Source organism: Mesocricetus auratus, unplaced genomic scaffold (assembly GCF_017639785.1).
Source record: "Mesocricetus auratus isolate SY011 unplaced genomic scaffold, BCM_Maur_2.0 Super-Scaffold_100053, whole genome shotgun sequence".
In the NCBI taxonomy this organism is placed as follows: Eukaryota; Metazoa; Chordata; class Mammalia; order Rodentia; family Cricetidae; genus Mesocricetus; species Mesocricetus auratus.
The window spans coordinates 1,529,576-1,555,827 of NW_024429230.1; the positions used below are offsets into that span (position 1 = coordinate 1,529,576).

The 26,252-nt window shown below is 38.2% G+C and overlaps 2 protein-coding genes across 5 annotated transcripts in view; one reads left to right on the forward strand and one right to left on the reverse strand.

The window, feature by feature from the left end:
* The window catches only part of Adk (adenosine kinase), a 391,346-nt gene that overhangs the window by 224,824 nt on the left and 140,270 nt on the right, over nucleotides 1-26,252 (forward strand). The gene's annotated exons all lie outside the window — the stretch shown is intronic.
* On the reverse strand, nucleotides 17,612-20,437 carry LOC121136173 (deoxycytidine kinase). Its single transcript, XM_040735978.1, has one exon. The coding sequence runs from the start codon at nucleotides 20,360-20,362 to the stop codon at nucleotides 19,574-19,576; it is 789 nt and encodes a 262-aa protein (XP_040591912.1). The 5' UTR covers nucleotides 20,363-20,437; the 3' UTR covers nucleotides 17,612-19,573.

The window sequence follows — 26,252 nt, forward strand, 5'->3', positions numbered from 1 at the left end:
AACTACAATATCTAGGCATATGTAGTTAGTATTTATAGCATCATGAAGTTCTCCCTTCCCACCCGCCCCACCTCAACCCTGTGCCAAGCAACAACTTAAATTTGCTCAAATTTTACACTTCACTAATAATTCCTGCCAAAGATTGGGTTGTATATCAATAATAAAGCACATAAGTTTCAAGGATGAGTTAGGTTGCTTGCACCAAAAATAACAACAATAGTAATGTCTATCAAACATATTTTACTGACTATATGGCTCACTGGTAGTGTTTGTTTAACAGTATCCCCAGTATCATATACACAAAAAAATTTACATGCTGTGTACACGCTGGTTGTTAAATTTGTACCTGTGCTGTTTACCATTTTTACTTAAACATCCCTTCATGACTTCATCCCACATGGGAGGGATAAAGCTACTATCACAAGGGAGGGAAACCCTCTCTATAGACCTTCTTAGGTCTATTCATTGGGATTTGTGAGTTAAACTTAGGGGGGAAAATGGGTGGATTCATATGCAGAATTGACCTCAGCAAAGAAATGTAATCCCCAAAGAGAGAGTGAGATTCAGAGGTCTTTATAGCATCTAAATAATAAGGTGTAATGCCAGGCAGTGGTGGCACACGCCTTTAATCCCAGCACTCGGGAGGCAAAGGCAGGCAGATCTCTGTGAGTTCGAGGCCAGGCTGGACCGACAACCTCCAAACAATACAGAGAAACCCTGTTTCGTAAAAAACATAAATAAATAAACAAATAAATAAATAAATAATAAGGTCTAAAGTTTGGAGGTGAGACTGAATAGGTAAACATTGGGGAAACTGTACAAAAGGGTTTGGGCTTTGGTTCGGGGTTGGTGATCACTGACTCAGTGGTTTACTGGGAGATGCTTGTGTGTGTAAGGGTTGGTTGATAAGATAGTTCTCCTCCTGGTACTGAAAGTGAGGACTTTTCTCATCTTTGCTGAGGGTGAACCAAAGTCTTGAGTCTTGAGGGTGCTGTAGAGGTGCTTCACCACCTCACTGCGTCCCTACCCAAGAGGAAGACCTCCTTAGAAGTACAAAGCTTCCTTTTTTAAAGGGAGCGTCTTCTGTTTGCTGCTCCTCAGTTCTCTTCAACTCAAAAATAACCCAGTGGCAAGATGACATGTTCTGGCTTCCTTGGTTATGGACTATCCCTGATAACTAGAGTGATAAATTGAGATGATTGTGAAATCAGGGTTGGTATGCTACTGCTGTGTGTTTCCCACCTTAGATTTCTCCTCTCTAAAGTGGAGATCATGAGAACACTTACTTCAAACGATAATTAACAAATCAATAAAAGTGTGCAGAAAGTCCTTAATTAAGTGCTCTGGCACATAGTAAATTCTCAATGAATAATTCATACACCCTTAGAGAATCATTTCCCCTAAGCGTGTGTGCTATAGGGTAGAAAGATGGCTTAGTGAAGTCCTTGCCAACCAAGTTTGAGGACCTAGATGTGTTCCTCAAATCACGTAAAATAGCAGGCCTGATGGTGTACATTTGTAATCCCAGAGCTGGGGAGACAGTGAGGTGGGTGCCTTGGGGCTTATTTGCCAGACTAGCCTTAGGACTGATAAAGAGGGCTGGGGGAGAGAAAGACAGATACATTTCAATGAACTGTCCTATATCCTTAAGGAGACTGGCTAAGCATTCCAATAACATAGGTACCTTGAGGAGGTCAGAGATACAGCACTGGCAAGCATGAACTCTGCATCTAGGCACACACTGATTGCTCTTTCTCAAGGAAAGCTCAGCTGAGTGCGTCCAGATTACCCAAATTACTCCCTTACTAGAAACAAGGTATGAGGTCCTGTAATTACATCTGAAAATACCTTCATGGTGTTGCCGGTGGTAAAGGCTGAGATCTTAGCCATAGAGAGAAAGGAGTGGGTCTACTCAGTGTTTCCAGGTTCTAACCACCACTAGGAACAATTTAGAGATGAGGCAAAGCAAGGAGAAAACTTTGTTGCAAGGTGCAAGTATTCCTTCAAGGAGTGAATGTGTACTTCTCCAGAGAAAGATGTATTTCAAAGAGTTTTAGAGTGTCTTCCAGTTTGGGGTCTTGGGTGGTGACTGTTTTGAGAGGAGGTCTTGTGTATCCCAGGCTAACCTCAAACTCGCTGTGTAGGTGAGGACATGCCCCTCGTCTCCCACCCCTTGGGTAGCTGAGGCAGAATTCAAGTGACCTTCCAGACCAGTCTGGAAACAGAATGTTCTGCTGAAGGTGATCAGACAATGTTGAAGGCTGTAATATATGCGGTGTCCTAAGTGATAGAAACGTGATAGCAACGATAGCACTCTATGGCTTCCGAACGCTTACGTTTTGATTTCTTGCTGCTTCCCCATGGCCTTGCACAATACCTCAAAGTGTCCAACAACTGTTAATAATGATCAAAAGTATAACCTGAGATCAATCCCTTTTATTCATTTGATATGACTTTACTTGCATTCCAAAGCACCATGGCTAACTTAGTGTTGCAATCAGTGCAGAACCACTTCTTCAGTGGGAGAAGAGTGTTTATACTACATCCTTTTCCCTCTGTAGGATGCCTTTCAGGGTAAGAATTTTGCCCCCTTTTGACTGCTCTTAAGTGTTTTATAATGATGCATTGTTAAGATAGTTAATAGATATTGCTTGTTGAAAGATTTAAAGCAATACACAAGGTAAATCCAAATGTCATGTTACAATGCATCTCTGCCTAGAGGAGCAAGCAAAATGTTTGAAATGTTGTTTAGTCAGATAAAGAACAGCGAACTACTTTTTCAGTGTCCTTTTATGTATTGAGGTTAAAGTTATGTTCTTTTATGTTATAACATTTCTCTGCATAGGTATCTTTCAACGAGCAAAACATCTTAATGCCTTTTCTGTGAAACATGGCAAGAAGAGTTGAGAGAAAAGGAACTGTAGTTCTATCCCACCAGGCACAAATATTTTTTATTAAAAGTGTTTTAGATTAATTGTGTTTTTTAATACAACTCTTTGACATTTATTAGGTCAGTGCTCCCTATTGATGTGTCAAAATTGCTTTATTTCTTATTCTCTTTCGCCTCTAATTGTTAGGTAAATGTCAAAGGACTTCCTTTCTCTTGTTACGCTTCTACAATTTGTCAGAATTGTGACTCTACTATTTTTTTACAGAGTTAAATGATTTTTACTTGCATTTTGTGAAAAAAGTCAATTAATAACTTTTCTGATGGTTTTCTTTTTCAGTGTTTCCTGAGTATGTAACACCTAGCCAATGAGTGATGAGCACAGATTTCATGGGGTGGCAGGGAGAGGTGGGGGGAGCACAAAGCGTATTGCGTCCTGGCGGCATTTTAGAGATTTCATTCCTAAAGAGTTAAGCGTTGCCTTTTTGTTTATTTTAGACAGTAAAATCGAACAAGATAATGGCATGCAGAGTAGCATGCTTACTTTTCCACTTTCCCCACAGAGATGGTAAAGCGTGATTTTATCTGGATAACACTGGTAGCTTCTGTCAAATGGTTATGGGCACAGTGGCAGTTACTAACAGTGAAAGATGGGTGCCATTTCTGTTCTGTGAAATATGACTAAAAAGTTATAAATGAAGCCTTTTTCAGGGGTAACATCCAGGTTTGTCACTCATTTTCATCAGATGACCTAATTCATTTTGTCAACAGCTCAGGAAGGGCTGTGGTTGGGAGGCTAATATGCAGTAGTCTACGGAAATAACTACTTATCTATTACATTCCTTTTGTCAGAAATTTATTAGAATTAAAATTCAGTAGCACTGGGCATAAATTAACATTCCTAAATTGAGTAGGGGCAGAATTCATGTAAATGGATGTAATTAATTCTTTGTAAAGAAGTGAATGTCAGGATAGTTAACTCAGTGTGAAAAATAATGGTTACAGTAATGATTATTTATTTACACTTCTAAAATATTTTAATTTTTTACTTATTTGGAGGGGACTTGTATGTGCAATGGTGCTGTTCTAGAAGTCATAAGACAGTCTGTAGGATGTGATTCTCTGCTTCCATTATGTGGGTCCAGGGATGGTCTAAGGTCCTTATCCTCAGTTATAGACATCTTTACCTAATGAATAAGCCAGCTCACCTCTGTTGCCCTCCCTCCCTTCCTTCCTCCCTCCCTTCCTTCCTCCCTTCCTTCCTTCCTCCCTCCCTCCCTTCCTCTCTTCCTTCCTTCCTTCCTCCCCTCCTTCCTCTCTTCCTTCCTTCCTTTCTCTTTTGTCTTTCTTCCTTCCTTCCTCCCCTCCTCCCTCCCTCCCTTCCTTCCTCTCTTCCTTCCTTCCTTCCTTCCTCTTTTATCTTTCTTCCTTTCTTTCTTCCTTCCCTTTTTTTCCTTTTCCTTTTTGTTTTTGGTATACATAGTTCAGAACGCAGGGGAATGGAGAGATAGCTCATGGGTTAAGAGCCGTTAGTCCTCTTGCAGAGAACCCAAATCTGGTTCCCACGGCATAACATCATTGCTCACAACTAACTGCTTGTTACTCTGGCTCCAAGGGGTACAAGGCCCTCTTCTTGTCTCTGTGAGTTCCCAACCTATTTTTTACTGTCTGCAAAGAAAGAGAAAATTCAAAAGAGCAAGATCCTTTCGTTTTCCTTTTGTGCTTGTCCTTAATGGACAAGAGTACAGAAGTGTTAGATAAGAAGAAAGATGTAGTTTACCTTGAGAAAATAATAGTTGTTTTGGTAAATTTGCAATAAATGAAATAGACGTTGTTAACAAAAAACCATGAGTGGCATATTTTAGATGAATGAGTTTTGACTTTCCTGAGTGACATCGGATTTTACCAGAACTTGGATTATGTCGTTCATTGTGGACACATGTGCTCCACTCTCGGCATCCCCAGTGTCTGCTGGCCATGTTGGTGATGGTGGTGAGTGCTTTGTCACAGAGCTTGAGTCATCGCTTCTCAGCACACATGAGTGGAAAGGGAAGAAATGAAACTAACTATGCAAGCTTTCTTTTTATTTTGATATTATAAAATCATTATTTATAAACAGACATAAAAACAATCATTCATGTATTCCAGGAAATTCATAAATGAGGAACTTCATTTAGGTTCAGAAATAATAACATTTAAGAACTGAGTTTTCAGAAATGCTTACATATTCTGCTCATGGGAATTTGGTGTTACAAGTGAAGTTATATTGTGATTTACTGTGGCATGCCTGAAAACCTGAGTTCAATCTCCCAACCCCATATATAAGTAGAGGAAACTGACACCACAAAGTTGTCCTATGACCTCCATTTATGCACTGTGGCACATTTGTATAACTAATCCTACTAATAACAATAATAAATACAAAATATTTTTAAAGTGAGTGAACTACAGACAAATCTCTGATTTACTTCTGCCCATAGACTATTGAGACTTTTCCTTTAGTGTTACATTAATCCCTAAAATTATATACTGTTATTATTGGTAATAATTTTGAAGAAAGGGAAATGAAAGGCTTTGGTTGTAATAAAAATTAGTTCAATTTCTGGATGCTTCATGTCCTACAGTCCCTCAGTAAGATGTAAGTTTTGGTTTTTTTGGTTTTTTTTTTTTTTTTTTTGGTTTTTCGAGACAGGGTTTCTCTGTGGCTTTGGAGGCTGTTCTGGAACTCACTCTGTAGACCAGGCTGGCCTCAAACTCACAGATATCCGCCTGCCTCTGCCTCCCAAGTGCTGGGATTAAAAGATGTAAGTTTTAAATTGTTCCTATTTGATATTTCATGATCTGCTTATTTGAGAAAAACCATAGTTTAACCTACAGGTATATGACAAAAGAGCTTTTCTTAAAGATCCAAGGAACACCTGCTTCCATTCAGATATTTTATTGAATTTTTTAATGGAAGTCCAGCTAGCAAATGTCTAATTTGTTCACATTTAAGATAAAAGTTGGCATTTCAGAAAGACTAAGCTGTCACGTCCCATCTCCTAACAATGTCTGCAATTGCCTCAGCTTGGACTGATCAATATTTCATCTTTTTCCCATCATGCAAACATGCTACTTTGACTCTGTCTCTTCTCCTTCCTTTTGGATAATTTGCAGCCATAAGAGAATGGTTCATTTTGTTTGTTCTCCTTGGCTTTAAGCCAGGGTTCTCTTATTAGTATAATGCAGTTCATTGATGTGAATTTGTTGATCTCCTGGGTAGCTTTTCACAAATTTAAGGCAATTAAAGCTTTTATATGACATTTCACTTAAAATTATTAGTAGTCTTTGAGTGATTTTTGCTTTTAAAAATTACTTCATCACTTTGAGATTACTTCCTTGCCTCTTTTCTTGCTTCTTCTAACATATAGTTTTATTAAAAGAAGTTTTATTAAAAGAAGAAGAGGAGGAGGAGGAGTTGCTGACACGACCATTTCACTGGTCATTTTTATAAAATGTAACAATTTATAAACTTGTAATTCACTGGCTATTTAAATTTTAGTTTACACACTTTTAAAGAACTAATTAAATTTTTGGTTTTATGTTTTGAGAGTTTTTTGTCTTAAACTTAATCTTGATAGAAGCCTTAGTGAATTTGGGTAGCAATGACAGTTTGGAGACTTGAATTTAAACATTAAGTAATTATTAAAAAAAAACTTAAAAGGTAGAATTTTCAATTTAAGAGAACTGTAGTAATCTCAGCATTTTCTTATAGCTAACATGTCATATTTTGGTTTCTTTCACAATGAGCAAACCTTTATCTAGTACATTAGAGAAGAAAATGTCTAAAAAGGTTGGGAATGTCTTTAAAACAATGCTTCCAAATTAATAAGATAAAAATCTTCTGCTCCACTGTGTTTACTGGAACTCATTGGTACATTTATTTTATTTTACGTTCATGGGTATTTTACCTACATGCTTATAAGGACACCACATCCTGCAGTGCTTGAAGAGGCCAGAAGGGGACATTGGCACCTTGGGAACTGGAGTAACAGGTGATGGAGAGTGAGCTTGCAAGTGGGTGCTCTGAACTGAACCCGGGTCCTGAAGAGCAGTCAGTTCACTTAATTGCTGAGCCGTCCCTCCAGCCTTGAAACCATTTCTGTATTCCATCTCAAAAGGTGTTTCAGTTATTGTCATAGATAGTTAGTGCCTTAGTTGGAGTTGTCCTGATTGATTCAAGTCCAGCCCCTTCCCTGCTATGAGTTTGCTTGATTCTTTATTGTTAAGTTTAATTGAGTAAAGTATCTATTATCTAATAAGTGATTTGTTAGCAGTATGATTGGAAGTAACTGATTTGAATCAGTCGTAAGTTAGTTTCATTCATGAAACTGTTAAAAAAAAAAAAGTGCCTTTTTCCCCACAAATACTAACTTGTCTAAATTAGAGGAATAGTTCTAAGATACTCTGTTATTATAAGACACAGGAAGCAGAGCAAGAGGGTCACCACAAAATCAAGGCCAGTGTAGTCAGCAGAGCAAACCCCAGGCACTCTAGACCAGTGTGGTGAGACCCTGCCTTTAAAACACCAACGAAAAAGACACGACACAGAAATCTGTTCTTTGCGCCTTCTGAAGACGGAATTCAGCTTCAATGCCCCATGTGCTCTCTAACTGCTTTTTTTTTTTTTTTGGTTTTTACGAGACAGGCTTTCTCTGTATTGTTTTGGAGGCTATCGGTCCAGCCCAGCCTTTAACTCACAGAGATCCGCCTGCCTCTGCCTCCCGAGTGCTGGGATTAAAGGCGTGCGCCGCCACCGCCTTTCGAGTTTTGGACCTGTGTGCAGTTTGCTGTTACATCAGATTTCATCTCAGTCCTCACTTCTGGGCTTAGCTAGTTCCGTGCATATGCCAGCAACAAATCATTAGGGAGCCTCGCCCTCGCCGTGTGCCTGCATACCATGGATACTGTAGGAGTGGGAGTCTCTGCTCCTCAGATGTCGCACCTGCTGTGCAGCCTGCATCTGAAAATGTAGCGAGGTGGTCGGGATAGATGGCACAGAGACCTGTCGGTTGTTTTAAGAAAACTTTATGCTTCCCAAGTCAGCTTAGGAGGAGCCCCCCAAGAAAAAACGCTTCCCTTTTTAAGGACTTCTGCCATCCATCTACATACAATTCTCCAACCAAGCTCTCACAGACTTCTCACCCTCCTGGCTGGTGCCCCAGAATCGGGGGAGACACAGCAGGGAGTAGGAAGAGCCATCTAGCCATAGGGGGGATCAAAGTCATGGTGTTTCAGTGAGGAGCCCTTATCTGAGCCCTATCAAGAGCTTTATAGCACTGAATTGTTTTCAGTAAACATTATCTCGCAGTTGCCTGCTCCCAGGCCTAAGGGGAAGTGGGTCTCTGTTCAAGGTCTGGTGTCCCCACACTCAGAACCTTCTAAGATGGCAAAGGAGCACAGTGAGGCACAGTTAGCAAACACTGGTGGGGCTGTGAGCACTCTGGAGAACGGGCACCTCTACATAGTGTCTGGAATGAAGGACCCTTGATAAAGAGGAATTCAAGCGGAAACTCACATGCATCTCGTGGGGTCTGGAATGTGGGATTGTTCTGTTTTTATTTATTAACTTATATTATGTGCATTGGTATGGAGGTATCAGATCCCCTGGAACCACAGTCACAGACTGCTGTGAGCTGCCATGTGGGGGCTGGGAATTGAAGCTGGGACCTCAGCCCCATAGGATTATTCTTAATCACATATTGGCTCTGGTCTAGCCTGTGATAAATGAGACTTTGCCTCAAAAACAAAGAAGCAAACAAAAATAATCAATAATTTTATCTGAATACATATATTCTCCCTCTCTCCCCTCCTTAACATATGTTGAGACATCATTTTTTAAAAATTATATTCCATGACAAAAAGTTTTATTTCCAAAATTGAATGTGTCTCTTTTCTTCACACTAGGACAGAACCCTTATTTATGAACTATCTTTTCTTATCTCAAGGGACTATCCCCCCCCCCCAGCTTAATTGCCTTATTAACCTTTGTTGACTTAGGTGACTTGAAAAGGGTTAACACTGGGCTGGTTTAACCCCGAAACAGCTGACCTGCCAAGGGTTAACTCTTGAATCCCAGACTGATGGCTGGGAATCCAGCATGGGACTGATCAAGACCCCCTGAACATGGGTTTCAGTGAGGAGGCCTAGGTAATCTATTGGGCCTTGGGTAATAGATCATTATTTATCCCTGGCATAAAATGGACTTTGAGTGCCCATCCAACAATGAGAGATGCACTCTCACCCTGGACTCCCAGGGGAGGGTCTAGGCCCTGCCCTGGATGAAATGACAGACTATGGACACCCCCATAGAAGGCCTCACCCACCCTGGGGAAATGAGGGGATATTGGAGGGGTTCGTGGGAGGACTGGGAGGAGGGGAGGGAAAGGGAGAGGGACCTGGAATTGACATGTGAAGCAACCTTGTTTCTAATTTAAATTTAAAAATAAAAATTAAAAAATAAACTTAAAAAATTATACAACCATTTTAACTCCTGTCTTTATATGATCACTTTTTTTTAACTTCCACTGAGAATATTTTTGACATAGTTAAACTTACTTCTTAAACAGATGCCTCTCTATTTTCTGTCTGACTGCTCTTCTGCTCCAAAAGAACCCTGCAAGAACACCTGCCTAAGCAAATCTCACTCAGCACTCTCTAAGCTCATCCCAGACAAAGTAGTTTGTAATACAAAAACAAAAATTCCTATTGTAAACTAAAGATCCTCCTACAAGCTATGCCATACTAATCCTCAGAGAGACATAGAGGCCCTCCCTCCCTTTTATTTTATGTGTTGGATGGAACTTGTTTTATTTGTTATACTTAAAAGTCTGCCATTCTCTAATTGTGAAATTTCACACATTATTAGATAATCCAATTTGTGTTTTCATTTTTTTCCTGTACAAACATAAATAATACTATTGGCTTTAAAAGTTGCAAAATACAAAATACTTAATTTTTCAGATGTTCATTTGCTTTTTTTTTTTTTTGAGTGCTGCTAGAGGGGGAATTCTGATTGAAGGACACTAAGTTCTGAAAATGTAGTTATGGTTTTATGTTCAGGTCAAATGGTTTAATGTCTCTGCCAGATTTTACCTTGTTGCTCACTGTGTACTGTTCAGAACCTGCAGAGACAAAGGAGATCATTCCCTAACAGATATGGACGCTCCAGAGTTTTTATTTCTGCTTTGTCCTTTTTGTCACTCTGAGATGACGGGACCTGATGTGGGTGTGCTAATAAAATCTTCCCTTCCATGGATTACAGACAGCTTGAGAAAATATTTGAAGGAAACCTGTAATGATCCATCCTGGTAATCTCCTTTTTACTGAGAATGCCTTTGTCAGAAATTATGTCATCACTGTGGACTCTTAGCCAGGAAGTTCTGTCTAGCAGATGAATGGATGTAAAGTACCGGGTTTCTAGTAAAAGACACTATTGTAATTCTGAAATACGACTGCCGAGGCTTGCCAGCTCTCTGTCTTTAAATTTATAGGACAGTTCTGTGATTAAGGCATACTTAAGAGTAACTCCTTAGAATAAAACAACTGGAAACTTGAGAAACCAGAAATAGAAAATGACATTTCCTTTAATGGTACCTACCGTTCAGGTTCCCAGTTTCTCATAATTTAGCAGCTAGATAATTGTTCCTTTGTTGCAAAAACATTAACAAATAAAGTGTATTTCTTTCTGTACCATTTCGCATGGGTTCTTATCTACTCACAGATTCTGTTTTCTCTTCTTACCTTCCTAGTCTGGTGGATTCCATACTCCAGTGCAGCCGTAATGGTCAGAACAAAGGCTTTGGTTACTTTTGTCAGGAAAAGGCCCTGATGGTATTAGTTATGTTTCAATTAGTTAGTTCACTGGCTTGAATGTTTTAGATGTCTGACCTTTCCCCTGTGACACTAGTTCTGTTTTTATTTCTCATGAATATCTTACATGTATTTCCTTTACAAAGAATGTAGTTTTACACCTAGTGGGTATTCAATATAACTGATTATTTAGAACTGGTATATTTCATATCCTAAGGATGGTTCTCCTGCTGTCCCATCTGCTTCCTAAATAGATTACTCTTAAATGGACACCAGACTATACAATTAATAGAAACTTCATATATAAAAACACTGAAAACTTGGAAAGACCACTTTGCAATGATACTTCCCAAATCTAACAAATAATAAAATATCTATTCTGGAGTTTTATTATACAATGACAGCTTTTTCATGTGTTGCATTATATAGCCTGTTAACTAAAAATAAATGGGTATTTAAAATGGAAAATGAAATTACACTGTTGCTTGAAATATCTTAACTCAGGTTTTATTACAGGTTACATATGGTATCTGTTAGAACTTTGAGTCTGTGTTGGTTGTTGAATTATTATGTGGATTAACTGTTGCATTTGAAAGTTCTTGACTTTAAAAGAGTATGTCTGTTTTGAATCTTACACAAATTCCTTGCAGGTTTTGTGAACAGTCTAATTCCTTTTTGTATTTCCTTTTTGTTTGTTGTTTTGTTTTTTATACCAGAGCACAAAGTCCTCACCAGCAGCAAATATAGAGAGAGCCCTGTTTTGTATAGTGTAGTAAGTGATACCATCACTAAATACAGTATTTTAATCCTGAGACTGTTGACCTACTATACATAATATAGAAACACTTAGTAACATGGAAAAAAATTAGCTCATAGAGTATCAAGAAAATATTGTCTAATCCCCTATCTTCCTAGGAAAGCTAAAGCTGGTCTTGAGAGTGTATCCTAAGAACTTCTCTTAACTGTTGTAGATCAGTCTATAGAGAAAGGAAGGCATTTAATCCATAATTACATTTTATTCTAGGACTTACTACTGAAATTTCTGGAAATGATTATGAATAAGTGATAAACATTTCCAATTTCATTTTTTAGATCTAGATATTTTTGTATTAGCGTCTTACAGTTTAGTCACAGTGAACTCATACAGCTTCAGAAAACAATGAACAAGGCAGCTTGTAGCACTCACACATTCAGCACCCACATTTCAGCTTGTATTTGCTCTGGTCTTGGGTTGTGAGTCTTGTCAACTGTCTAGGATCAAAAGTGGCATGTTTTTGTTGAGAGGTGTAGCTTATCACACATTCGGTTCCCTTTCCAGACATGAGCTTCTGTGGATGACGAAAGTAAGCTACAGAGGACATAATGTTGACTAACTTGAAGACACACATAGGAAAGAGGTGGCTCTTAGGTATAATTTAGAATAAGCCAGAAGTGTGACTTATCTTTGAGTCAGGGATTTGTGCAGGTCTCAATGCCCTCTTCTGGAATTCCCAAACAGTGACCAAGCTTGTTTAGTCAACATAGAAAAGCAAAAGTCTTGCAAAATTGCCAAGTGATTATTTTGTCTCTGAATGTGTTTTTTAAATAGCAAAGTCTATCTGCCATTGGCCAGATTGACTATGGATCTGAGTAGTCTCCACTGGTACTTCCTTTTTGCTGGCGGTTGAGGACCAAACACAAATCTGAGTTGTGGTTCTTACAGGCATTTCAGCTTACTGTTTTCTTCTTTAGTGTCTCAGTGGTAAGTCTGTCCTCTGTGGATTTCCTTCCTAGTTAGGACATGTGACTATGCATTAAGTCTATCAAGAGTGTTAGGTAAGAAGACAGTGAATTAGCTCTGCTGTTTGCTCGTTGATCCCGTACCATGAAAGATCTTCGCACAAGCTTTTAGTCCTTTTTTTTAGCTCACAATACAGGTGAGTTAAATACAGGTTTTTGAATTTCTGTCTCCGTAATTTTAAAAGTGTACTTGAATGTAAATATTTTGCATGGATAGTTCAATAAAAGGTTAATGTATGTCTAACTTCACTGGCTACTAAAAATATTCATCTAACCAAAACAAATAGAAACTGTCACCTTCAAGGTACTTTTTTTCAGAAATATTGCCTTAAGATCTTATATTATACTAGATAGTTGGAAAAACTACAGAGAAAAATTAAACAGAAAAAAACCTCAGGTCTACAGAAAGAGTTTTTCAGTTTCAGATAGAAAAATACATTGCCCAAGAAGGTAATATATGCCTAAATTAAAATTTCAAGGAACATACATACATACATACATACATACATACATACATACAAGAAGAGCAACAATCTAAACATGAGCAGGTAACATGCAATTGGGAGCGTGTTCTAACATAGAGGTTAATACGGCTAGAGCAGAATGAGCACTGGGCGGTATAGTTATAATGAGACACACAAAAGTTGAGGGAACTATTAAATAAGACTTTATAGAACATTGAAGTGTGTGTGTGTGTGTGTGTGTGTGTGTGTGTGTGTTTTACTCCCAGTGAGATTAAAAGTCATCAAGAGGAGCACGTTCCTGTGTCTTCTTTGTGGATAGACAACTGAGTAGGGCACAGATTAATAGTAGGGCTGAATTGGAGGCTGTTGCAGCAGCCCAGGGAAGGGTATGGTGAACCTGAATGATGGCAGTAGAAGTGAGGAGAAGCCGGTTCTGGGCGTCCATTACAGATACCTGCAATAGGACTGGCTGTTGGATTGGAAGAAGCTCATGAGAGAACAGAAAGGAGTGGCAGAAAGTCCGATTAACTCAGAGGGGCAAATGGTAATGACTTGGTCCGGTTTTACATAAATCGTTCTCATAGTCTGGTGTCCCATAGTTAATGCAACACTTCTTCCATAATAGATAAAAGTATTATTAGTTAATTTAATATGTTTGTCTCAGATTTTAGATTTATACTTAAGCCACATTGATAATCAATGAATTGATTACAAGTTCACTGATTTCCTTATGCGTCTATTTAATAATGCATAATGGAGCACACCGATGGAAACAAAGTTCTTTTCTTAAATAACATTTTACAAAAACATCATAGTGTTTTGTGTCCCCTCCCCCCTTCTTGGCAGGCTTGTTTGAAAGTGTAGTGTTACGAGTTATGTCATGGGTATACTGGAGCGCATGTGTTCAATACAGTTCATAAATGGAAGCAGCTGGTTTCCTGTGCAGTTAAGAGAAGGTATGCACACAGCTGAGACCCTCAAACTTTAAAACTCTCTGGCTTCCTTTTCTATCTCGTATAAAAGTATTCTGTGGTTTCAATTAATGGAAACGTGTAACAACCTACCTTAATGGCTTAAAAAAATTATTTTGTTTCAATTCTTAAACCGCCAAGCCTTGTTCATTTTCTTTGTCCCTGCCAACAGTCTCTGACTCCCCAAGCCTACCTCTAGCAAAAGAACATGACACCTTTGGTCTTAGTTTTCTACTCAGATCTGAAAAGGCCTTGGCAATGGGGAAAAAGTTATCATCTCAAAGGGGAAAGCTGAATTCATACACAGGAACTGCAGGATTACTTTGGCGTTTTACTAGTCCCTTGTAACACTAGCAAGTCCCATAAATACCTAATGGAAAAACAGCAGAAAATGAGATCTGCAGCAGCCTTTGGAGATGGAATTTATGTTGCTGAACATTTTTTTTTTTGAGGATGAGTGTAAAGGTCAGAAGAAAGTGGATAGATTAAAGTTGCTGATTTTTGCAAACTTAAGGCAGCTTTTAAAGGTTTCTCTTTTTGTAGCTTGAATGTTTCAAGATAAATGGCTTTGCTTCATTAGCTGAAATGTCATGTCTTCATTTAATATCTGTTACCTGAGATTTTTGGTGATTTCATAGTATTTACATGAATTAAGTACAATCCACAATCCACTTTAACAAATGTAGTTTAATTTATGAAATTATTAATCATTCCAAGAACATAAATCTGATGAATGAGTAAACATACAGTTGCATTACTACAATCTATGAATTTTAAATTACTTGTTTTAGAGATTATAGAATTAAATAAAATAAAAAATGTCCATTTTACAAGCATAGGTGCCTAATTTGGCAATATAATTGCAACCTTTTGCCCAGTTAACTTGTCCATTACACTTTGACACCAAAGGTGAGTCACCAAAAAAAAGAATTTGTGTGTCATGGAAACACAGTTTGTGAGTGCCTTTGCTGGTTTCTTTGCCTTCTGAACAATGTTTGAACACTCTATAATTATTGTGTGGCTATATCAATAAGCTGTGAGTTACCAGACTACTTGATACTATGGGAAACAGTGTACTTACTTATATTTTTAAGCATCTATCTTGAATTGACAGTACTGACAGCCAAGAATATATTCATCCAAATCTGTGTTCAATTTATGTCCTTAGGACATTTTTCCTGACTTTGATGTCATAGTCTAGACTGACCCCTAATACATGATAAGAAACTTTGTGACTTCCATGTTCACTGCTCTACAGTATGTTTTCTTGGAAATCCTACAGATGATTTCATAATAAAGTGAGGATATATAGAATATTGTCCTTTTTATTGTGGTTAATATTTAACATTACATCTATTAATTTTCTCTTTAGAAAGTGGGGTTATATGTGATGCATCTATAATTCATGTTTTTCTTCTTAAAATTTTTTAGGGAAACTGAATAAAATGTTAATTTTCAATTAAGCATTAAATGGCCTTTGAGTTGTGTAATCACAGTAAACAAGTGATAATTTTTATTGTAGTTGATATTTTTGGTCCATTTCTATTAATTCTGGCAACCATGCTGACAAAATTCTTTAGCGAGTTGGGGATGTGGGTAAATAATGGAGAGCTTGCTTGATGTGTGAGGCCATGGGCCCCAGCAGAACACATACATATGCTCACTTACATGCACACACGAGTGTGCACACACAGTAAAGAGATCACCTATCTCTTTAATGTCACTCTATGATCACATCAAGGAGTCCTCAATCTCACCTGTATACCACAATTCCTCATTGGTTCTCACTACAGTCTATCAGAAGTTTCCTACTCTTAGCAGTTTGTATTTTATTTCACTGTTAAAGTACAACTATACCTTTCCTTTAAAGTACGCCTTCTGATTCAGAAATGTTTGAAAATCAAGGGTCTCCTGTGGGCAGTGATCCTGACTGGGGAAGAGGAAGAAGATGTATTGTAGCTAGCACTATTAAAAGGCTCACAGGAAGGGACATGGACTGACCTTAGGTCTCTGAGAGACTCTTCCTCTGCCTTCCTCCTGAAAAGATTTACTTTTGGCTTGAGGTTTGGGTTTGGGAATTTGTTTTCTAAGATAGGCTCATGCTTTGTTAACCCAGGCTAGCCTCAAACTCATGACCAGGCAGATTCCTACCTTTGCTGTAGGTCGAATTTTGTGCTTTTGCAATTTGAGAAAATAACCCCAAAGCTCCTTTAAAGTTTTAACAAGTTTGGAACCTCCAAACACCTATTAATAGTTAAATGGAATTTTTTTAAATATTTGGCTAGCTGTAATCATTTAAATTTATTATCTATCTTATATGTCCTTAATTTGGGGGAGTGGGTATTTCTCTTGCTTTTGCTGTAGTTTCAAGTGTGTATACATTCTTTTATGTTTACATGTGCACACTTGTCAAGGTGCACATGCATATAATGTATACATGTGTGTAAAGGCCAGAGGTTGGCATCAGATAGCTTCCTCAAAAGCTGTCCACAACATTTTTTGAGCTTTCCAATTTGGTTAGAATAGCTACCCAGCATGCCCCAAGGATACTTTTTTCTCTTCCTCTGAGGCCCACACTACCACACCCAGTGTTTTTACATGGGTGCTCGGGATTGAACTTGTTTCTTCATTCTTGAGCATCCAGCTCTTGGTGGGCTGAGCCATTTCCCCAGCCCTGGTTAGTACGGGTGTCCTGTTTGTTTATTTATTTGTTTGTTTTTCTTTTTTGAAATACGGTCTCATTTTATAATCAGTCTAGGTTGTTTGGGAACATACAGTACAGACTGACCTCTAACTCACAGAGATCCTGCTGTCTCAGCCTCTCAAGGACTTGGATTATACCTATGAGAGGCCATGGTTATTTATACATATGACCAGCTCTGTTAAATCGTTTTGTGAAGGAGTGTTTTAGTTGAGTTTTGTGTGCTAGAATAAGTATTACATGACAAATACTTTTTTCATGTAAAAATGAAAAGTAAGGGACTAGAGAGATGGCTCGGCACTTAGGAACACTGGCAGTTCTTCCAGATGCCCTGAGCTCAGTTCCCGGTGCCCACATTGGACAGCCCACAGACATCTATGACTTGATCCATGGAATTTTGTGCCCTCTTCTGCCCTTGATGAGCACACATATAGCATATACACAGAGATGTATAAAATAAATAAGAAAACATTAATAGGATTGTCACTAGTATCTATTGTGTGATTAATTTTTAATATTTTATTATGAAAATATTTTAATAATACACAAAAATGGAATATGGTTGTGGAATAAAATCCTGTGATCATATTTTCATATATTATCAATATTAGTGTTGTAATTACTTATGAATTCATAATCTGGACAGGGTACAAGCATATTGTATATGCAATATATCTGTTTTAAAAATAGTAAGAAATACATAATCAAATTGCTATCTTAATCATTTTAAATAGGAAACACAGTCCAACAGACCTCTTGCAACTCAAAGGTCTTTCATATTGCTCTGTATATATTTTAATGTCTTCCCGTTCTTCACACAGCCCCTGGCAACCACTGTTCTAGTCTTTGATTGTATGAATTTGACTATTTTAGGTGCTTCTTGTAAGGAGAACCATATCATATTTGCATTTTTAGAGGCTGGTTTATTTCTTTTTTTTTTTTTTTTTTTTTTTTATAGTTTAAAAGGTTTCAATTTATTTATTGACAAACATTTACATTGGCAAATTTAGTTATATCAAACAAAAATAAAAAGAGGTCTGATATATCACAAGACAATTTATTTTTGGTTATTACAGATTTGAAATTGAGTTCCCTTTTCAAAGATCAGTGTTACTGTACCAGTTAACCCACTAAATTATTATCTTTGAAAAGAAACCAAACATAAAAGGTAACACTAGAAAGGAAAATTGTAGCTTCAAGATAAATGTGATTCTTCATTTCAAGAAACTATTTTCCTAATGTGAATTAGAAAGGCTAATTACCTAGTAAAAATGCACATCTTGACTTAAAAAAACTACACTGGAGAAAACAATAAAAATACTTCTTTAATTACATACAGGCCTCAGTTGAATACAAGCAGACTTTTATAGCTAAACATGAAAGTGGTTGAGAGATACGTGCATTAAACTGGCGCCTTAAGCCTCCTGGAATTTGAAGTTATTTCCTAGTTCAACAAAAATTGTAACATTTCCATGATACACTATATATAAAGCAAAATTGTCTTATCAATACTTTTTGTGAGTACAAGAAATTTAAGGAAAATCCTATAAAGCAAACTGTGAAACAAAGTGTGATCACAACATTCTCACAGCAGAAATGTGTGACTTAAATATGAAGTTAACAGACTACCTAAGAAACATTCCATCTTGGCTCGGTCTAGCTCAATGTCTCACCATGTATAAAGGTAGAGAGAGACTATCAACACAGAGCCAATGGAAAACTGGTCATTATGGTCTATCAACATTTTACATAAAAATTTTTTAAAAAACTGAGGAAAAACCATACTTGTATCTCAAATGATTTCAAAAAGTCAGAGCCTGGTATGGTGTTGCATGCCTTTAGTCCCAGCCCTGGGAGCAGGGAGGCAGAGATGGGTGGATCTCTGTGAGTTCATGGCCAGTCTGATCTCCATAGTGAATTCCAGGACAGCCAGAACTGGAGAGACCCTGACCCAGAAAAAAGAAAAAAAGAAAAAAAATCGTAATTTAAATTGTAGTAGTCCGAGAAAAGCAGTAGCTAATTCAATGAAGCTTTATACTCATGTAATAAAAGTCTTAGCTACCTCCTAAATACAGAAAGATTTCTTCCATTCTCCAAAATTTGTTAAAAAAAAAAAAAAGAGAGTACTCATCACAGATGAAGAACCAGGTAAAGATTAAATGATTTACAAAGTAATTACACCATTACAATATTGGGGACAGAGTTGACCCTCTTCCTCTACAAATGCACCACAGACACATTAGTAAACATCAATGAGGTGATGTACCAGGGTCTTATCATCGACATTAAGTGGGTGAAGGGAGAGGCACTTGATAAAAATAACACTTGGGGCCTGGGGACAGTTCACTGTAGAACGCTTCCCAAGCATGAGTGAGACCCTGGGTTCAATGTCCAGCACCACTGAAGGGAACAAGAAAAACAAAAAACACTTCCAACAAATCCTATTCTAGGGATTGCCCAACTTCACTTTTCAGTTTGTAATAGGTACGCTAACTTACATAAGACACACTCCCTTTATATGGAGCATAAAGTGGCCAGGTAAACTGGTCACCAGTAAATCTCGGTAACAATGAAAACATGTCAACCTGCTCAGGATAAACCAAGAAGGCAGAAGGCTGAGCCTTTTGTAACAGCTGTCCACTCAGCTTACTGGTTCTGGGAACATCTACCTCCAGACTTCCTGGTGTGAGATAAACATCTCTGATCTAAACTGTGGAAGTGGAGGGTGTAAAGGAGTAAAGGAGGGACATAAAGCTTCACAGATGATTCTGATTATTAAATAAAATATACATACATAAAGAAAATTTTGTCCTAAAAAACCCAAAAGTTTAAAACCTTGAATCCTGTAAAGACCTTCGTTTGAACATCAAGCTACAATGACGTCTGGAGACATTCTGTCGCCTGTAGTCGTCCCGTACAATCACAAAGTACTCAAAAATTCTTTGACCTTTTCGACCAGACTTTCATGCTTGTCTTTATCTTTAAAGTCTTCATTGACATCCAGTGTGAGGATAGGCACCTCTTGAAGATAATCAAAGTCAGTTTTCAGTGTTCGATGAAGGAGCCAGCTCTCGTGTTTATAGTGCAGTTTCTCTAAATATTCAAGAGGGATGCCTTGTTCTTCATTTCTTCCCCGTAAATAGATTCTATTTAAGCATTTCTCTGGAGTAGCTCGAAGATAAATTATTCCATCCAGTTCAAGGCTTTGGCCAAACTGGCTATTCATCCAGTCATGCCAGTCCTGATATATTGTCCACTCTGTCTCATTCATGCAGTCAGATTCATACAAATTAGATGCAAAAATATACCTGTCACTGTACACAGATCGTTCAAAAAATAATACGGGTTTCTCTGCATCTTTGAGCTTGCCGTTGAGAGAGGCAAGCTGAGCTCGGATACGACTGAGGCAGGCGTATGACTGGAAGGTAAAAGACCATCGCTCGGGTTTCTGGTACATCATTTGAAGAACATTCCCACCACTTTTCTGAGACGTTGTCAATTCCTCAAATTCATCTTGAGCATTTTGAACATTGCACCACCTGGCAACAGGTTCAGGAACCACTTCCCAATCCTCACAGACTTGTTTCAGGATATTCACAAACGTTGACTTCCCAGCAGCGATGTTCCCCTCGATGGAGAGCTTCTTGATGCGTGTCCCCTCGGAGCTGGTGGAAGGAGAAGGGCAGAACCTCTTGGGTGGGGTGGCCATGGCTGCTGGCGGCGGCTCGGGCGCGGGACCTGCAGGAGAACGGCGACGGCACCTGGAGCTCGGGGCTGCAGCGTCAGACTCCGAGGCTGGTTTATTTCATTCATCATAATGTAATCAGGTTTATCTGTGTTGTAGTGTATAATAAGATTCCTTTAGTTCCCCACTTTGCGGTATCAGAGAAAGAATCTACTGACTTGCTTGCTTTAGACAAGTGCCCTGCCACTGATTTATGTCCCCAGCCTGGTTTTCACTTTGAGAAAGTTGCTACCTTTTAGCTTACTCTCTGGCCCATGCAGTCCTTTGAATATAAGATCCTTCTGCTGCCTCATCCCCAAAACAACTGACAAGGGCCAGCTTCCTGCTTTTATTTTGAACTTTATGACATTTTCTTTATCCCTCTTTTGTTGGTACTACATTTATGTTGTTATTCCTCATCATAGTCATTTTGAATAATCCTGCATTGAGCAAAGCTTTTGTGTTTGGGGTTTGTTTGGTTTTGTTTTGTTTTTTGGGTTTTGTTGTTGTTGTTGTTTTCCATACAGGGTTTCTCTGTTAGCCTGGCTGCCCTGAAACTCACTTTGTAGATCAGGCTGACCTCAAACTCAGAGATTGGCCTGTGCCAACACTCCCAGTGAAGTTATCTCTTCAACGTCTTGTCTTTGGTTGTTTGGAATATGTGAGATTCCCTGGTCACATGGGAAAATGTTTAATCAAATCTTTTGTACTCCCTCCCATCTTATCATATGTTTGAGGGTCTTTTTTGTTTTTGCGTATTTGAGCTGTCTTGTTTTCTCTGTCAAGTATCTAGTTCTTCTCATGAGTTGCGTTTCACTCTGTTGATGTGTCCATTTGCATCTGTCTTATCTTTCCTTTTCATCTACGTGTGTCACCTGTCGTTACTCTCAGCAGTTTTTCAGTACACGTTTCATTATGCTCCTGTGTTAATTTATCCCAAGTACTTTATTCATTTATGTAAAGATGTATTTGGCATTTAGTTTTGTGCACACATTCCTCTGAAACCCTGAAGGAGAGGGGTCCCCTCTCCTGTAGCTGGAAGCCACCAGATAGTTGGGAACCAAACTTCTGGTCTTTCTGAACCATCTCTTCAGCCTCTGTTTTATTCCTTTTAATGCTATTATAAATGCAGTGGTTTCCTTAATTCTCCTTTGTTTCTTTTGCTGTTCTTTTTCTTGTTTTAAGAGTTTCACTGTTTTATTCAGGCCTCCAATTCATGGTTCAAATGATCGTCTTATCTCAGCCTCCTGTAGCTAGGATTGCAAGCATACACCACTATGCCTCTTTCTGTGTCAGGGCTGATTTCATATACTGTCTCTTCACTGAACTAATATATTTGTGCCAACAGGCTTTTTGTACATCCTTTAGAGTTTTCTATAACAAAATGATGTCATCATAGCTGGGCAGTGGTGGTGCACCCCTTTAATCCCAGCACTCGGAGGCAAAGACAGACGGATCTCTGTTGAGGCCAACCTGGTCTACAGAGTTCCAGGACAGCTTCCAAAGCCACAGAGAGACCCTGTCTCAAAAAACAAACAAATAAATAAATAAATGATGTCATCACTTTCCTTCTTTTTTATTTGGATGCCTTCTTTCTCTTTTTTGTGTAATTCCTCTTGCTTTCTTCTAGGCTGTGTTGAGTGCCAGTGGGAATCCTTACCTTCCTTGTTCCAGATCTTAGAAGGAACGGCTTTTCAGTTTTCATCCCTGAGCATGTTAACCATGGGCTTTTGTTATTGCAAGTGAGAGTGTAACAGCTGTGGAGCCCTGAAAGGACAGCTCTGGAGGCTGGAGATGCAATAGGATAGTTCCTGAGGGAAAGGTGGCCACACCTGGAGCTGTGAAAGTTGCTGCAATGGGCAGCTCTGCAGGCTGGATAAGGTGTTTTGACTTGTTGGGAAGTCAGGCTATCCTTGAAGCTGGGGTGTGGTGGGGGATGGTCTCCACACAGGATGTTACAATCCTACTCCTCTCCTTACAGCTAAACTCTGCTCGGTTCCCCTAAGGGAACAGACCTGTCATCATCTGCTGCTCTGCTCCAGCCCATGATGTTACCTTTTCTGTTTCACTCTGCTAAAGGGGAAGCCCCTGAAGAAATGTAGCCATCTCCTCCGCCTCAGGCAAAAAGTCACATTTCTTTTCAACTCCCAAGGGAGTTTCCTAGCAGATGTAACTGTTTCTTCTGTTTTGTTTTTTGTTTGTTTGTTTTGTTGTTGTTGTTGTTTTTGCTCAGCCCCTCTAAGGGAACAGCAAAGGTTTTTCTAGTCTGCACCCATGAAAGAAGAACTTCACCCAAAATTCTTTTAAGAAAGACGTTTATTTGAAAAGGGGGAGTCAGGGTGGGAAAGTGCAGCCTACAACTGGACAGGCTAGGGGCTTCTATAGGGCTTCATAGGGGTGGAGTTTTTTTTTTCCGCTCAGGGATTGGTTAGTTTTCCTGTGCAGGGATTGGTTCAGGGACAAACTATTTCTTTCACTGGCCTTTTTTCACATTTTGGCTCTAGTTTTGGGGTCAGGGCATATTGTTTCTCACTGGCTATGGTTCCAGGGCCAACATGTGTTTCTTTGGTTCAGAGCTAAAGTGTTTCTTTCACTGACTGATTTCAGGCCCAGGTGGGTTTCTTTCACTAGATCTGGTTTTAGGGCCACGATGGGTTACTTTGGCTGGCCCTTTTACCCTACAGTTATGATAATGAAATTTTCTTTGATGTCAAAATTTTAAGGACTGTGCTCAAGATAAAGATTCTTCAATTGGCCCAGGCTGGAATTCATATATCTATTGCCTACACCTCCCCACCAAGTTCTAGGATTACAGTTGTGTACCATCTTGCCTAAGTATTTGTGAATCTAAAATAATTCATTTAAAAATTAAATTTTTCCTCTGTGGTTTGCCGTGTAACAAGTGTTCAATAGCCACTTATGGCTAATAGCTACTATATTGAACAATAAAAGAAGCATTTCTATCATTGTCATAAGTGGTCTGGTGTCAAATGAAAAGCTCATGAGAGTTCCCTTTCAATAACATATTGAGTAGAAACATTGTATTTGGAAAGCAGGTCCTAATGTCCTTCCATTTACAGCCTGAAAAATTATTTAGTTTCCCAAAAGAACTTCAGTTCTCAAATACCTAACAACTTTCCTCTAGGCCTCACCCTTTAGATATATTCATTCCCTCCCAAGTTAAGCTCTAAACCTCTAACACATAAACCCTACGGGGATAAACCATCTACAAATTGTAGCACAGTACATACGCAAAAGTCACATTTAAGAGGATCATAAAACTAACTGAAAATCAGAATAATAGAGTTTCTAAGATACAACTTTAGAGTTGCTTCTCACCCTTTTGGATAGGATTAAGTGTATATGGCTGTGGCTAGTATTTCTTGAGTTACATACAGAAGTTATAATGGCAAAAACTAATTAATTGTAAGACAGAAAACGCCCTTCAGAGATCAGAAGACAAGCCACCAACACAAATAAGCAAGGAAGAGTTAGTGTCCATGAGACATAAAGAAGTCCCCAACCGTCACTGTGAAAAAGAGAACACAGAATATAATTAGTCCCAAGACAACACCAGAAATTATACATTAGAAGATAATATCTATTAAAGTAATGAAGAGCTGCTCTGTTCTGTCAGAAAAATGCAAATGAAGTCAGCAGAGAGATGCCACTTAGAACAGTCAGTTGATGAAATTGTAAATGCTGTCCAATATTAGAAGTGATAACTCTTACAGACTTTGGAAAACACTTTAATATTATGTATTAAAAGCAAAAATTTTCTATTCCCCACTGTCAAATTTTGTTGCTTTTGGACTTTAGATCTAATATCTAGAACTTGATCTAATAAACTATGAACAAGGCTTCTGCACAGGAAATCATAAACATAATTGAGATAAGTGGAAACTGAAATAGAGATGAATTTTTAAGATGGCTCTTGATTAGAAGCCTCAATATTATAATGACTCAAATTTGTCAGCTTTTAAATTAATCTGTAGACTCAGTGCAATTCTAATTAAAAACCTCATAAGTGGTACATTGAGAAACTATTTCTTAGATGCTCTTAGAAATTCAGAGGGTTGACAATAGCCACGACCCTTTTAAAGACATGCAAGATGTAATTCATTTACTAGACAGTGAGTGACTCTTTCTAAAATTGCAATACTTAGGTCATCATAATATCGGTACCAAATAAAGAATCTAGAAACATAACAAGCAACATCAATTTTGAATAATCCGTCAGTTAACAATACATGTTTTAAGCATGTATCCCTTTCAATAAATATTTAAATTATGAATAGAAATGTATTATATTCTTTCAGTCAACATTTATTTCCTTAAAAGCCAGAGCATCACTGTTGTAAGGATACATGTCAGCTTAGATTCTCAACATCCTAATTTGAGTTCCCAAATGTTTGTCTCACAAGGGGTCTTCAACCATTCAGGTTCTTAGTTTATGGTGAGAATTATAAATTCCAAGTGTGATCCTGCAGGTAGTGGAAATTTCTTATATGTTTTGAAAATAATTCATGTTTCACAGATCTGTGTGTACTATGTATTATGCTTGTCACTTAAAAATTGTGCTTTTTTTTTCTTATAGTTGCCACTGAATTTTTTTTAGGTTCAACTCCTTATTTAAAAAAACTTCCCAGCTATAATTTGTTTTTGTGGATTTTGAAGAATCTCTATACTCATAAAAAGATCTTCTGAACACTAATTATCATAACATTATAAAAACTAATGTCTTCAAGTCATTGATATTCTAATAAGCCTGTTATAATTAATTAAAGGAAGTGATTAGAAGATTTTGCTCTTGGGTTGATTGATGTTTCACTTTCAGAATTAATAGCTGGCAAAAATAGTCAAACACAAATCAAATTGGCTGCCTACATCCACAGATTCAACTAGCTGAGGATCAAAAGTAATTTTTTTAACTTTGTCTATACTAGCACATAAGAGACTTTTCCCTCTAAATACAGAGAAATTGCTTTCTATGTAGCAGTTGTTTTGGTTTTTTAACTAATTTTTATCTGATGTGTGTGGTGGTTTTACCTACACATCCATGCATCATATATGGGATGGCGTCTGCAGAGGCCAGAAGAGGGCATCAAATCTCCTGGTACTAGACTACAGGTGTTATGAATGGCTAAGTTCTGTCCCCAGCACCCATGTGACACAGTTCACAATGCCTATAACTTTGCCTCTAGGGGTTCAAAGTCCTCTGCTGGCATCCATGGACACTGGCAGGTATATTCACATAATCACAGACAGTCATACACACATACATGATTAAAAATAAAATGAGTCTGTTTTCAAAAAATCATTTTCATCTAAACAGTACTTATAATAGCTAATTGCAGTGTTTCCAAAGAAGACATGATTGTTCTACAATCAATAAATGACTCGGTATGAGTCCAAATGGCAAGCAATGAGAAGAAACAAGCATTGTCCATCTGCTTTCTTCCTAAAATACTTAGCATAGATATAGTCATACCGAAAGCATCAGATGAGTCCACTCTGGGGTATTCCACTAGAAAGTGGCCTAGACCGTTGGGAATGCCACTCTCGTGAAAGACAAATAAGGTGGGGCAAAGGGGCACACAAGGGTAGCACTAGTCCCGGGCTTGAATACATCCTAATAGGAGAGGCTGCTGCAAAGGACATTTTTGAGATGATTGAAAAAAACTTCAATAGAACTGTGTATCATATGCTATAGCATTACTGTAGTAATTTGTATTTGTTTGGGGAAATGTCCTTAGTTTTAGGAGATTTGCATTGAATACATGTCTGCAGGTAATTTTCTAATGTCCCAGGAGGGTAAAAAGTTCCATGTATGCTGGTGCATGCATGTTGCATACAACATTTTGCAATTTATTGG

Coding starts and splice junctions, on each gene's coding strand:
- LOC121136173 (XM_040735978.1), bottom strand. CDS start 20,362: ATGGCCACCCCACCCAAGAGGTTCTGCCCTTCTCCTTCCACCAGCTCC.